At 43.1% G+C, this 15,459-nt stretch overlaps 2 protein-coding genes across 3 annotated transcripts in view; both read left to right on the top strand.

Annotated features, from left to right (window-relative positions):
• Window positions 1–6,561, top strand: part of spata5 (spermatogenesis associated 5) — a 93,432-nt gene extending 86,871 nt beyond the window's left edge. The window contains exon 16 of the mRNA XM_036551797.1: window positions 6,039–6,561. Coding sequence (XP_036407690.1) covers window positions 6,039–6,215 — 177 coding nt within the window. The 3' untranslated portion in view covers window positions 6,216–6,561. The remainder of the gene's footprint in view (window positions 1–6,038) is intronic.
• Window positions 6,562–8,204: 1,643 nt separating this feature from the next.
• LOC118793306 (protein sprouty homolog 1-like) lies at window positions 8,205–12,064 on the top strand. 2 transcript variants are annotated; one of them, XM_036551428.1, is made up of 2 exons: window positions 8,205–8,785; window positions 10,496–12,064. In XM_036551428.1, exon 2 carries the CDS (start codon window positions 10,551–10,553, stop codon window positions 11,514–11,516), a length of 966 nt encoding a protein of 321 aa, XP_036407321.1. In that variant the 5' UTR covers window positions 8,205–8,785; window positions 10,496–10,550; the 3' UTR covers window positions 11,517–12,064. The 2 variants fall into 2 exon arrangements, with proteins under 2 accessions (XP_036407321.1, XP_036407322.1); XM_036551429.1 differs by lacking the exon at window positions 8,205–8,785 and adding an exon at window positions 9,338–9,492.
• The last annotated feature ends 3,395 nt before the right edge of the window (window positions 12,065–15,459 follow it).

Below are 15,459 nucleotides of genomic sequence, written 5' to 3'. Positions count from 1 at the left end.
ATGCAACAGTGAAGCACATTTTTTGTGGAACCTCTTGCTGGCCAGAATGCGCAATTTAATTTGTGAAAATACTGTTAATTTCAAGTTTCGGTTAAGATGCTTGCCGCTGTGCTGTTACCGTGCTGAGGGATGAGGGAGTGTGAGGGATATGCACACACAGAGGGAGACGCGCAGGGAAGGGGGCTGACAGGTATGGAATGCTGTATGTCAGCGGTGCTGCCAGAGGGACCAGCTCATTGTTATTTTGGCTGTCAGTCAATCCTGTCAGTCAAAGCTGTGTTCTATCAGGGCACAGACATGGTTCACATCCAAAGCCAGGAGAGTGTCACACATATTTTTGCCGCACTGTTTTGGTGTGTGCATCACAGGTCTGGTATGACCTATTTTTTTCTACCTGTGCAATTCTAAGCTTGCTGCCTAAGTTCCTCATGTTGATCTGTAGTCAGAATTATAGGTATTTATCAACACTGATGAGTCTTAACGCTGTTAAGCTTTCATGCATGTGTTTGCTCCCAAAGAATCAAAAGCTGAACAGAGGATTTTTTTTTTTTGTTTGTTTTTGGTTTTTTTGTTCTTATATTAGACCCCCATGACTGTAAACCTTATTGATTGTAAGGATTTGCAAGATTTCCTCCGACATTACGTTACCTAATTATCATTTATTGTTTAGCTTCGATCCAGAGTGATCCAGGTTATAGCTTTTACACGTCATCCGTTTATACGGCTAGAATCGTGGGTTGAGTGCCTTGCCCAAGGATACGAGCAGCAGTGCCCCAGCAGGGAATCGAACCAACAACCTTCTGGTTACGAGCCCTGCTCCTTACCGCCATGCTGCACTCTTCCACGCAGCAGGTTTTTTCAGCAGGCGGCTCGTGCGTTGTGTGCACCACAGTCCTTGTCCTCATGTTACCGCTGGTGTGGCGGACGTGTGTCGTGGGGGCGCCCCCACCCTGCCCCCCCCCCCCCCCCCCCCACACACACACACACACACACACACACACACACACGCACGATGGTGACCGCAGGGACGGCGGCATTTTCCACGGCGCGCGCAAAAAAAAAAAAACCCGATCGGCGCAGCGCTGGCAGGCCGCTGCCCGGGCGGAGGCGTGCGTCCAGAGGCGCACGGGCTCGCGTTGCGGCCCCGCGTAATGAGTGGATGCGCGGGGAAGTGGAATTGCCCTAACCTCGAAAGAATGTCCCTCCGCCGCGCGCCAGCCGTGATGTCACCCGCCGGAATTTCAGGTCCTCCTCGGAATCTGGCCGGCACCCGGGGCCGGAGGGGACCCACACCGCATCGGCCCGTTTGGCGGGGCCCAAATGACTTTGCCTGCTCGCCCCAATTAAATTACCGACAAAGAACCGAAATAAATGTGACTACCAACCTGCGGAAACGTATCATTATGGTTGCAGAAGGGCTTTTTTTCCCCCCCTCTTGTGGTCGGGAAAAATGACGACCGACGGTAAATCGTCTGCATATTCATTTTTTCAGAATTTTTTTTTCTGATGGGCACAACCTATTCAGCCGAAACGGATGGAAAGGAGAATCCTGTGGTCTAAGTTGGAGCGGTGTTTGAGTGTGTGTCTGTGTGTGTGTGTGTGTGTGTGTGAGAACCTCTTCTTGAATGTAAGGTGTAATTTCCCTCCTACATCTCTTTTCATTCAGTTTGGTTTCATCTGCTCTGACAGCATGAAGCTCAGAGAGTACAGGGCAGTGAATTATGGAGATCCTGTAGGAACTCTGTAGTGTATTGGCCTGGTGCGGTTTCCAGCCTTCTTATACTAAAAGCCAAATGGGCAGATATAGGCTTACTTAAAATGAGCTCTTCATAATTTATCTCTGTATATGTAGGAGGGGTGGCAGAATGATGATAAAGCAGAGCTGAAATGATGACTTAGTACCCTTCAAGGCTTCTTGTTACATTTTCATTTATGGTGGAATGCATTATGCACTATGGAATGCACTATTTACTATCCTTTGAGGTTCCCTTTGTACATCCTGAATTGCACATCCCAACTTAACCATGTCATATGAAGATATTTCAAAATGTGTCTGATTGGTGGTAAAATACAGTGTGGTCTAATCTGAAATTAACCCCCCCCCCCCCCCCCCCCCCCCCCCATAGAAAAACAACAACAAAATCTTGACTGACTTACCGTTTTTGCACAACCCCCACACAATACCTCAGCCTCTTGATATCAAAGTGGTGTGTGTTTACCCCGTAAGTTTCTCATATACATGATAAGGTAAACTGGACCTCGTCTCCAAATTCAGCTGCATAGGCACTTTGGCAACAGCAATGCGGCACTTTCTGACATCCTTTCATTTAAGAGACCTGCTGATATAAGTTATGATAGGGGGGAAAATAAAGCCTGTATAGCAATGAAACAATCCATAACTTACTTGAGCTGCCAGGACCCGGCCTGTAAATTTATTTACGCTTGCCATCTCTTCCCCCTGAGCAGGAGGCCAGTTCTTAGGATACCTTGGCTCCAGTCTAGAATACATCAAATAAACAAATAGCTGAAAAGCACGGATATCACTCTCTCTCTATCCTGCTGCACCAGTCTGTGCCCCCCCCCCCCTTCTCAGCATTTACAAACATGAGGCCTTTCACCTGTCCCGTTTTCCCGTGATGCAGTGCTGCCATAAACATCCACAACCCTTTTAAGGGAAATGAGGCACTTAAGGAGAATGAATCTAATATCTGTTCTTATCTGGTCCTTTTTATGGCTCAGTTGCATGTTTCTTGTGATTTAGACTGAGTGAAAGTGCACTAGCTGTATGGAAACATAAATTCATCTGCTGCTCCATATCTAGCACTCTTTGCCCTGTCAGCCCCCTCCACCTCCCCTCTTTAGCGGTGAAGGAAGTAATTTCTTTATTGCACGTCTCCATTGTTTCATATCTCCCCTTGAAGGCAACAAACTACGTTCCTTGACTGATGGGAATCCTTTCGAAGAAAGTTAGCTGTTGCTGCTGTTTACTGAGGCTGCATCGTGCTTTGGGCTGCTTGGAAGGAAAAAAAAAAATCCATTTCCTGACATCTGGTCAGCACTTGCCTGGCCAAAACGGCCTGCGTCGTTCCACAGTGACATGTTTCGTCTCATGTGCCGATCTGGAAAAATGTCACTCTTGGGGACGACCACTGCGTATGTTGTTGTTTAACGCTTCTGAGGGGAACATGCGAGGCTACCAAACTCCTCTCTTGTTCCTTGTTGCCATTATCGACCGATTTCTATAACAGTACTGCTTTAGAGAAAAGGGGACGCGCAAACATTGTCACTGAAATCCCTTACCATAAGTCAACTGGAATTGTCATGTGACAGACGTTCTTCTGCGTGTTTGTCTTTCATATTTCTACATATCTGAGAGAGTGAAGGAGCAAAAAAAAAAAAAGGTGTTAGTTTCAGTCTGTGAGCAGAGCTGTTAGGTGCTGGAGAGGGCTGGAAGGCTGCCAAAGAGGATGCTGATGGGTTATTGCCGTACCTGGGTAAACATGTGACAATGACTGCTGCAGATTCTGCAAACAACATGTCAAAAAAAAAAAAAAAAACACCCATCGTACAGTTAATATGAGTCAGTTTATTTCCCTTGGCATGTTGCATTGTAATCCTTCGGACATTCGTCACAGTGCTGTATGTATACTATACTATATATGTCTGTATGTGTCCTCTTGTGAATTGTTGTTGTGTAACCGCGCAATAAGCGTTTCACCTGTCTGTCTAACACTTGATTTTGAAATGAATATACACTGGAAGGTTTCTGACTTGTCTCTCTGTATTTGAAGGGTTGGATTTTGTCATTAAAGTGTTATCTACTTTTCTGTTATATGTCGTCTGAATGAAATGGAAAAATATTTTATTCTGAGGTCGTCTTTGAAACTGTTGAGTATTGGGAATGCAACATTTCCCAGATCCATCCTCTGCTCAGCAGCGGCCTATCTTGCCGAGCAGACAGGTGAAGCATAGCTGTTTGGCTGCTTTGAGATGGATGCCCTTAAAAAACGAAAAATATGCCTGGTTACAAATGTGATGAGATGATTTCACTATTTTACATTACATGCAGAGCATGCTTACATAATAAATGGTGTGAATGATGAAAATGGAGTTGTTTACAAAGCGGTAGCACCGGGATCGACTCGTTCGGAGGAGCTCTTTATTTGCCGTGAACCAGTAGGTCCAAAGGAAACGTCAGCAGGTAAAGAAGACACGTGTTTTTTTTTCCGTGCTACAGGTTCCCAGATGGTTTTGGCATTTTAACACCACTGGATAGACCCAACCCCAGTGGTGCTGATTTTCACCACTGGGGTTGGGTCTATCCAGTGGTGAAAATCAGCAGCAGCCTTGGGTTTTTTTAATACTCTTGGTATTATGCAATCGTGACGTTGAACGTACGCTGTGACCTTCGCAAAATTCTCCGAACGCCTGCCGGCTGAGTCACTTCCGAAGTAAAGCGGCATGATGAACTCCAGGCATGCTTCGAGCCATGCCATCCAGTAACACAGTGCGCGCGCACACACACACACACAGACACACACACACACGCTACAAACAACAGCTTATGCAATCGCCAACGAAGGAGAATCCTGCTGCTATAATGGCAAACACTGTTGCATTGAGGCTATGGCGCATATAGCTGTTTATACTTTACTGCACTGTTGCATTGAGGCTACGGCGCATATAGCTGTTTATACTTTACTGCACTGTTGATTAACGCTTTCTTGCCTGAGGGGGCGCTACCACAGTGAGAAAACTTGCCTGATTGACACCTGGCCTCTACATTTACATTTCACGATACGTTTAGCTGCTGTTGTGATCACTTTTGAACTGAATGTGATGTTGTGAGGTTGTCTCTGCACATCCTTGAAGCAAGATGCCGGCTTAATCATGTCACCAGTTTTTTTGTTTTTTGAAAAATGTACTTTACACATCTTACACATAAACAATGACCCACCAAAAGCAAATTCATGAATGAAACTGTTGACTCTTACATTATTTTCCTGAAGTTATTAAATATATGGTAAGAGTAATAGACACCCAAATTTACCGTCATAGAAGGAATTTATTTGGATTTTTTTGTACTTTGATGTATTTAAATGTGGGAGTTCTGTTCCATGTTCCCTGTGTTAGCATGCCATGGGGCTGTGTATCCTTGCCAAAAACTTGTATCCTTATAAGCCAGTAGATGTCATTGAATTCTAGCGTTAAACCCTGAAGACAACTATAATAATGTAGGTATTCTGACAACAAAGAAGCGTGTGCAAAAATATGTGGTTGTATCATCTTCCCAAGCTGTTTTTTTTGTTACCTGAGCAGTGCTTCACTTCATCATAGCAGTTGTCATAATCAGCTACTGCTTTCAACACCCATGCCAAAGTTCATTTGAGCAACTAATCTGGCATCTAAAAACATTGTTATGGGAGCGTCATAAGTGCATGTTGTGGTACGCCATATCCTGTTTGCCCTGTTAAATGCACAGGTTAGTATTAACATTCCAAAAGTGCTATGGACAGAGCATAGTATGACTGCATTTTAACCTCACTGCATTGCATGCTTTATTTACATAGTAGGTGCCCTCATCTGAGACCACATTTACCACTTAGATTTTATGTATTATCCATGTACACTGCTGAGCATTCACTGAAGCAATCCAGGTGCAAGTACCTTGTTCAAGGGTACAGAAGGAGCACCCCACACCTGGGAATCCAATCCACAAGCTCCCGATCACAAGCCTGTTTCAGCAGTGTGGTGTAGCGGTGAGGTTGCGAGTTCAGTTCCCAGGTGGGGCATTGCTGTAGTATTCCCTTGGGTGAGGTACTTAACTTGAATTGCCTCAGCAAATACAGATGAAGGCGTCTACTAAGCAAGTGTAATTTGGTTTCCTGATTACTTGTTCACACCGCTCTCCTCAGTCAGTATTCATGTGTCACACCAGTGCAGCTGTGCAGACCACACATTGTGCAGGTCTTCCAGTGGCCGATGGGCTCCGTTCTCTCATTAGAGGGCTCTGCCTAATCTATGTTTCCCCATCCTAGATAACTGCAGTATGCAGGGAGGCTGCCCTCCTGGCCCTGCAAGAGGACATCAAAGCTCAGAGCATCATGGGAAGACACTTTGAAAGTGCTCTGGAGGTGGTGAAGCCCAGGATTCCAGATTCCCTCATCCAGTCCTATATCAGCTACCAGCAGCAGAGCAGCCTCCACGTCCTCTGAAGCGCCTGGAGTTGAGTGGTCAGAGCACACACGGCGGTCAATGCCTCTGAAACCATTTGAACGCTGTCGTTTTTTCAGACAGGCCCCCATCATCCGTGGACACTGAGCTTTCAAGGGAGCAGGCTGAAGGCGGGAGAGAAGAGGCAAAAAAAAGTTCACTTACACTCATTACTGTTTTACTGTCCACATGCTGTCCATTGTAGCAGTCAGTGCTGTAGGACTGCAGCCTATTTGTGCAAAAAATAATAATAAAATAAGAAACATAAAATAACTGAATAAATGCCCCAACCTTTCATGTCTTTAGGTTTTTTGTTTCTTTGCTTATTTGGAAAGCCAAAGAATTTTATCTGACCCCATTTATTTCTTAGGGGTTATAAATTTATTATTATTTTAGATTATTTTTCTTGCAGTTAGTTTATTATTGTTATAATAGGAGTAAACATTAATACTACTAAAATATCATTAATTGACATAGAATGAAAAAAAAGATAAACAAATAAACTATATTTCTGTCATGATTTTCTGATGTATATGTTCATTTCTCATTGTGGACCTGCAGTCTGAAATCCCTCTTTGCTATATTTAGATGTTTCGATCCATTAAACCATGCACACTTAATTCCAGTTATATTTTGAGAAACCGAACAAATTGTGCATCTTCGAACGTCTGCGTTAGACAGTCCTGTTAAAGCGCGTGCTGATCTGCATAGTGCCATTTCTCTAAACATTTTATTAAACTATTATCGTCCAAGGCGTTCAACTGTAGGCGGTTTAGCTATGATGTAACTGAATAAAGGCAATGTTGATTCTGGGTATGACAACATTTGGGTGTGCCTCTGTAATGTATATATTTCCCAGTGTGAATATAATAGTTTAATTAAGTTTTTTGGAAGATAATATGTTCTACAAAGCGTGGAACTCCGCTTTCCCATAAACTGTTTCCAAAATGGATGCAGTTCGCTTGTGTAATCTATGTGAAATACTCCTGTATCGGCGGTTAAGACCGCATCGATTGTAAAGGAAATACGTGACAAACGAGATATTAGTTTAGGGATGACTGAAAAATCTCGCCAATTGTTGTAATCAATGGGCGATTTCCTTCCGCCCCCCAACCGGTGGTTGCGTGCGAAATTCTTCAAAGTCTTTTCATGCCTTTTTCCCCCCTCCAAATAGCAGTCTAACACCATGCAAAGCTTGATGCAACGTGCCTCTAAAAAGTATAATACAAGAAATCGAGGAAAAAGAAAAACATGCTCAGTGGATGCACTTGTTTCCGTTAAAACTAGTCATTTTGCTGAACTCCTTGCACGGAGGGTTGGCGTAAAGGTCAGTTATCTACTGATTTTCCATTTGAATAGGATAGATTGACTTTGTATTGAACGTCCCATTCTCATGGATCCGGATGTAAGGCATCCTCGACACCAATCAAACCAGACAGTCAAGAACTGAGCGGGACATCTTATCTTTTCTTTTCCCCCTCGCGGGACGCTTTTCTTTTAAGGTGGCTCAGACATATCTGTTCAACGATGCGGCTAAATCCGGTCAATAGAATAATCCGAATAACATTTGAACTGCACTGAAAGTCAGTAGATCGGCGAAGTCGGCGCTCAATCTGCATCGTATACTGACGTGATTAGCTGTAGTTCGCCTCTTTGCTTGAATTTGTTGAAGACAGTAAGACAGCTAACTGAAGCAGCGATCCAAAAAAGTGGTTTGTCACATAACTTGATAATCGCTTAATAGGGGGAGCATAAACGTAAAAGAGTATTTTGGGTAAACGTATTTTGGGTAATATGCTATTAAATTAACAAGTACAAGAACGGCACAGTATGACCACAGCTGCAAAACGGGTGAAAACTGTTTATCTCAAACTGTAAAAAGTGCTCCACCTTAAGGGCTGCACACATCTCTCCATCGCCCTGCCCCCCACAGCTGCCCAATGAATTAAGAGCGGATGCGATGTATCCTTTTTCAGTGGGGTGAATGGCCAATGGGAGTTGGCTAGTCGAACAAACACAGAACTATACATTCTCATTCATTCAGTGGTACACAGCCTCGCAGAGCGCCGCTGACTGCGCGTCAGTTTACCGTGGTTTTCTGCCTTTGATGGAACATTCCGCGCGACAAAATAACTTTTCCGCTTTCTCTCCAAACACAGCTCCAGCAACAAATAATCGGATATGCTTTTCCTTTTTTCAACCTTTGGCGTGCACGCTCACTAAACCAACCAAGTAAACTAAGCCAGCTTGTCGCTTTGCGGTTGATACTTCGTTGTGGGACAAAACAGCGTTGACGGACTGCAGATCGGCGTACCCGCAATCTCTCCGCTGTCTTGAGCGCCTCTTTCTTGCTCTACAAGCCGCAAATGTGGATTACCATTCTTGGAACAAATTGTTAATTTGTGTACACGTTTGGAGTAAAGAAACGTGAGATAACATCTGTTTTCTGGTTGTGGATTTACAGTCATTGTAATGTGTAATATGTACTTTAATGCATTCGGACAAGTTCATCGGCCGTGTCCTTCTTGGTATATTGTTTGATGGATTCGACACCATGGATGGTTGCATATAGGTGAGTATTTCCCCCTCAGACGTGTGTTATAATATTAATCTCATGCACTCTTTTTGAAAAAATTGAGTATTACTGCAGTACAGTCATTCTAGACCCATCGACAGTAAGCCACGAAGTATTAAATATTATTTTGCACCTTTTAGTATCTAAACTAGTTAGACGAATAATATAAGCGGTTCATATTGTCGCAAAAAGCGGACAATTTCCCAGCAATATTTCCCCCTCATATTGCCATGGTCTACTGTATCTGCGGAGTACAATTTACGGAGGTTAGCGAGTTACATTTGTTGCTCTCTACACGTTAACGTTCTTTACTTAGCACAGCGTGCATCGGGAACAAGCCATTTGTACTTGGAAAGAAAACAAAACGGTCATACTTTTAATAGTGGGAGAATTCGCCCTCCTGCGGCAACCAACAAACACCCCTCCCCCCACGGAGCTTGTTTTCATTCATAAGTTTTTTCCTTCCTCTCTCGTCTCCGGGATCTGTTTATCAATCACTTCTCCAATTGCTATCACAGAGGGCGCAGCTCTACCGTCTTAACCTGATGTAAGCCTGCCTGAGATTCAATAGTCTGTAGAGTAGTTACAGCATAATATCTTACATGTTATCGAGAAATCCTGGAGATATGTGGGCATTTTTTTCCCATCAGGAGAGTTGGATTTTTTTTTATAAAATTTGTTTTGCTGAGAGTTAATTAATCAAGGTAAGGACCGCGTCTGTTTTCAACCCGGCCATTTGTGCTCTATAAAGACTACGCTTCTGTGGTACTTTTATCTGTAGTAACAAAGTGTGTTTTAAGATCGGAAGTTCAGCTCGCGAACGTGACTATACATACACGACGCAAATTAGATTTTCCCCCTAAAATTTAATACAAAACGTCATTCATTAGATTTTATGGGGGAATTTGTCGAATTGAGTTGAGGAATAAATACATGTTGCTGCGCGCGGGTTGCTTAAACTGTCGAAAACAACAATTTAAACTTCAATTGTAGTTTCTAAACGGCCTAATACTTACGATGTTCCTGTTTTCACATCGTTTAACGTATGAAATTAAAATCTAATGTATTCAATTTAATTGTTAAAGATTCAAAGACAGATCATATCGTCTGTATGGACCGTGTCCTCGTTTCGCTGCTCTGGTGCATTTTAATGTTAACTAACTATACAAATGTAAATGAGGAGGGGAAGTATTTGTACTGAAGTTTAGATGTGTGCGTATTGAATAAGGTTGTTTAAAGTCTTGTTAATAGTCAACTTTTTTTAACGGCTTATTATACTTTGCTGGCGTAAAAGCATTGTTCAAAATGACACGTCTTTATGGAAAGTAATTTCTTTTTGTAATATTAATTCCAATTTTAATGCATAAATTATTATATATGATCGTAAATGTGTAAGCTTCGAACTGCTGTTATAAATGACTGATACAGTATCATTTTATAATTTCGTTCCTGTCTAGCATTCATAAAAAAAAAACAAGATTTAGTCTGTCGGGTGTATAGTTTGACTGAATGTGTGAATTTTTAAGGGCTAAACTAGAGAAATGGTCTGCATGTCCTGGGGTATGGGGGTTGCAGAATGTCTGGTGGCTTAGGGACAGCAATGATGTGCCTTCTCGCTTTGCTCCTTAATCTTCATAATGTAGAGACAATGCCTTATTTTGGTTCTCATTGTGTTTACCCTGTCTTGTTTTGGCTCGCACTCCACAGGATTTCAGATGCATGCCAAGTCCACAGTGAATGTCGGAAGTGGTGATCGCCCCAGATGGAGCTCCAAAGTCAACATGGGACTGGCGGTTCATTAGTCGCGATCCAGCAGCCTTCCCTGGAGAGCAGGCCGAGGTTGGATTTTGAGAGGGAGCTTCAGCGCGCGGCAATCCTCTCGCTCGACCAAATCAAGGCCATCCGCTCCAACAACGAGTACACGGAGGGGCCCTCTGTGGCGAGGAAGTCCGCTCCCCGGACGACGCCGAGGCCGGAGAAACACGAGAGGACTCACGAAAACATACTCATCAATGTGAATAACAACTACGAGCACCGGACACCTGGGCACCCGGGGCCCGTCGGACTGCAGTACAACTCCCGGGCCCCTGTGCTGAGCAGGTCCACCAGCACGGGGAGCGCGGCCAGCTCGGGGAGCAACAGCAGCGTCTCCTCTGAGCAGGGGCTCCTGGTCCGCTCGCCACAGACTCGACCCGGGTCGGCCCAGCGCTCGGACCGGACCGTTCGGACTCAGCCCAAGCCCCGGGTCCCGCCGGAGGACGTGCTCAAACCCCCTGGGAAAGAGGACGTCTCGCGGCACCAGTTCATCTGCGAACAGTGCGGGAAGTGCAAGTGTGGGGAGTGCACGGCTCCCAGGACCCTCCCCTCCTGCCTGGCCTGCAACGGCCAGTGCCTCTGCTCGGCTGAGAGCCTGGTGGAGCACGGCACCTGCATGTGCCTGGTGAAGGGAATCTTTTACCACTGCTCCAATGACGACGAGGGGGACTCGTGCGCGGACAATCCCTGCTCCCTCTCCCGGTCGCACTGCTGCTCAAGGTTCCTGTGTATGGGATTAATGTCTGTGCTTTTCCCCTGTTTACTGTGCTACCCCCCTGCGAAGGGCTGTGTGAAGGCCTGTCAGGGCTGCTATGACCAGGTCAACAGGCCCGGGTGCCGCTGCAAGAACTCCAACACTGTCTATTGCAAACTGGAGAGCTGGCCCACCAGGGGCCTGGAAAAGCCTTCCTGATTTTCTTTGCCACAGAAAAGGGGGTTCTCTCATGATTATGAATAATAATAATAATAATAACAATAATAATAATTGATGTTTATCGAAACAATTAAGCACCTCCCAGCCCCCTACTTTCTCCACTGAGGAATCGTTTTTTTGGAGGAAGCATGGAGTTTGAAACCACTTTTTTTTATTTTGCAACAAGACCCCTCTACAAAGCAGTGTTTGCCTTACTGTTTCTTTTGTGTCTTCTTCAGCTACTCATTAACACTCTTGACTCATTGTAAAAAATTTCCTTTCAGCTAGGCAGAGTTCTCCCAATTCTTCCAGCTTCGCCTGAGAGCAGCCTCTTTCCAAATCTGTGAAGGACTATCTGGACAATATGTTGCTGTTACCAGATATCCATAGCAACCGAGATTGATTTTTTTTTTATTATTATTATTTCATCAGTTGGTACCACATTAAGGCTGTGGTGAATTTATGTTTTTATGCTGTAGTGGCATTTTTGGGAAGCAAATTTATTTTGTAGAATTTGCTGAATGTTTTTTTTTTTTTTCTCCCCTCCCACTCCCAACATTTACATTCATTCTGTGGCATTTTTTGTTGTAAATTGTATGTATAAATCTTAAAGATGAAATCTGGCTATTTTTTAAAGAAAAATGTCTGTCAAAACATTTTTTTTGTTGTAAAGAATATTTATTATGTGAAGCTCTATTATTTTATGATATTTATTGCAAAAGACAGTCTTGAAAATTTACTCATGTCTGAATATAACAAAATATCAATACTTACTGAAAAATTAAAGGGTGGCACAAAAGAAAAACTATGTTAACTATAATGCAGAAAATATATTAATTAATGAAAAATATTTACTGCCTTGCGTCTTGATTTTTTTTTTCCTCATAGATTCCAGTATGCCTCTAAACTGTGTATGCCCTGGCTTGTGGTCTCCTATGTTGAAGAAATATCTTCAACATGATGATTTATATTTGTTGGTATTCACTCAAATATATTTTGAGTTTTCTGTAGCGGTTTTCTTGTTTGGAAGAGAGACATGAGATTAGAGAGAAGTGATGGCTGATGTGATTACTTTCTCCCTGTTTTTATTGCACTCTGACTTCAGACTTCTTCCATCAGGCTGTGTGAAGTAACGAGACCCTTGGCTGTAGAATGGAATAACATGTATCAAGGCATGTAACCGGCGGTCTCTTTGGGATCGAATATCTTTGTTCTGTGCAAACATTCTTCATTTTGTCTCGTCTTCAGAGGTATTTGTGGTTTAATGCGTAAGACACAGAGGGAAAGTGAAAATGGTTTGCTTAGCTGTGACCAAACCTGTGCCTGACAGCTAAACCAACACCTCAAAGGTCAGCTTGAGCATTTGAGAACCCCCCCCTTGACATCTCTATGGTTTTTCTGGCATTATTGGAGAGTTCTCTGTTGCCAACAAATGCACTTAACTGTGTCTCAGAGTGCAAGGCTGTAAGAAATAGGAGCCAGTATATCAGTCTGTGGCCACCTGTTCAAAGATAATAAAGCGCTTGCAGTGCTGAGTTTTTATGGCCCAGTTTCAGCACTGAAGGCGGTGACAGAGGCAGGGGCATATCCATTTGGTCACTTCTCTTTCTCAGAGATTTTATCACTCGGGAAAGGAGTTGGGTGACCCAAAGGGGGAAATTGCTTGTCTGTTTCTTGACTAAATCTGCAAGAAATCTCTGCGGCTTTGACCGGGAAGGCAGGCAACATCTATAAATACCAAGGGTTGTCTTTGAAAACCCAGAGTGAGTAATTAACCACAAGGTATTTTTAGATTGCTATGGTTATGCCTCCAGGCCTGTGTAACGGGGTTACCATTTCTTGGAGTGTGCGCTTGTGGTATTTGGTGTAATTGCAGCTCTTATTTCTCAAGGTAAACATAAATACAAGGGTGCAATACCATCTGACTTTTTTTTTTTTTTTTTAATAACAGCTCAAAGTCACTGGAACAGAGACAACTTTGCAGAATCACTTGAGGTTTTATTCAAGGACTAATAGTGTCATGGTGTTTGAAAATGATTGTCGGGTAAGTCAGGGTGTGACTCTCTCTCTTCGGAGTAAATGACAGAATTTGTGTGTGTGTGTGTGTGTGTGTATAGACTGTTGAGATGACCAGGGTCTTGCTGTGAATATCAGTGTATGCGTGCATGATATCGTTTTGTGAGGGTCAGCAGTCTGTAGTAACACAACCTTCCCTGAATGGACCCATCTAGAATTTCTGTTTCTTTCTCTTTTTTTTTTTAAAGCAGGAATGTACCTTTTGTTACTATGAATAGTTTAGAGCAGATTAGCGGTTTGCCAATTTCCTGTTACCTTTCAGAGCTGCAATTCGAGCTCCATTTGCCTCTGGCTCGTGGACAATTGCAGACAATACGAGACTTCAGGTTTCACTATGGAGCCCTCAGACAGAGGGGAAGTGGCTGAGGCTGAATGTTACTGCTAATTAACAGTAGATAATGTTTGCTTGGAATCTGGAAGGTTGATAGAGGTCAAAGAGGATATACTGTACCCGGCTCTTCATTTGCCTGCATTAGGTATCTTTATCTGATTAAAAACGCTGCCTGTAGAGACTTTTAAACACGAATGTGCATTTCCTCGAGGGGAGTCAGTGTCAGTGTTTGCCGTTTAACTTTAAAAGTTTGCATGACATCCCTTGATGATTGTTTGAGTTCTGCTCGTTCATGTAAAAGCAGTAACCTCAAACTTTCAGTTTCAGACTATAATAATATTTTAAAATATTTTTTGAAAATTGCTTGGTCGACTGCTAAGTTGCAATTGTGAAAAACTAATTTCTTAATTGCTCATTCTTCAATAGATTGACCATCAATCCCAAGTATTTGGGTGGCCAGAAGCCGAGACATATGTCAGATGGTACGCAGTTGTTTTTGCGTATGTGTCGTTTAAATATTCCACATTGTGCAGTGGATTGGTTTGGAACCGTCGGCACACTATTTCCACTCTCAGTGGGTTGTGTACGTTTTTTCGGTAGTTCCACAGCGAGCTGTGGGCGTGCGAAGGCTCCTCCATTACGTTTGTTTCCAGGTTAAATTTAGCAACCCCCACGCACCCACAGAGGACATTTTGGGGGCAGTCGGCACACCTCCCTCCATCTGCCATTTTTTTTTTTTTTTTTTTTTACCATTCGGCCCGTGAGCAGCACCTTCATGATTACGCGGTGAGTCATTACGCCCGGGGCCATCCTGGGCGTGAGGAGACGACAGGAACCGACTGAGTGCTTTCCAGAAACACTCACACAGACAATTCATCATAAACACGACACTCAACCTTCCTTTTTTCACTGACTCCATGTGCTTTTCATTATATCCCTAATACTGCGTAAATAGAAATTAGTTGTATGAAAGGTGGTGGTGATGGTGGTGGCGTGGTAGAGGGGATTGTGGCCCAGTTTTGGCATGTGTATATTATATATAAAAATGGTTTTGTATGTGACATTCCAAAACCATTAGGGCAATAATATTTGTTCTTTTCTGCTGACCACAGAAGTGTTTGCCAGTTCAAAGATGTTCGATACCATACGTGGTAAGTACACATCATTATTTAATAATCTGTGCAATCTGCATTTATAATCATGTATTGAACAGATTTGTATTTTCACAGAATGGTTTCAGAGAAATACACAACAGTCAACTTACATTCAAGAACATCTCAGTATGTATAATCAATCAAATATCAACAGTTTATCTCAAAATATAAAATACAAAAAGCAGTACAAGAAATTAATTTCATGTTGAAAATGCAAATAGGAAATCAAGACCTACCTTGTGTTTTGGAAGGATTACATCTTATGGTTATGGGACCAGATTAAGTGGCTTGCATTTATCAGGTTTGCTTCAGATGGGTAAACTGACTAGAAGGAGGGGATTTTGATTGTTGCCCATCGGAAAGAAGCCTTTCATATGGGAAT

Source organism: Megalops cyprinoides, chromosome 18 (genome assembly GCF_013368585.1).
Source record: "Megalops cyprinoides isolate fMegCyp1 chromosome 18, fMegCyp1.pri, whole genome shotgun sequence".
Taxonomy (NCBI): Eukaryota; Metazoa; Chordata; class Actinopteri; order Elopiformes; family Megalopidae; genus Megalops; species Megalops cyprinoides.
This window is presented reverse-complemented; position numbering and strand designations above follow the sequence as displayed.

What these genes read in the sequence shown, in the direction of transcription:
- LOC118793306 (XM_036551428.1), top strand. Translation starts at nt 10,551, where the DNA reads ATGGAGCTCCAAAGTCAACATGGGACTGGCGGTTCATTAGTCGCGATC.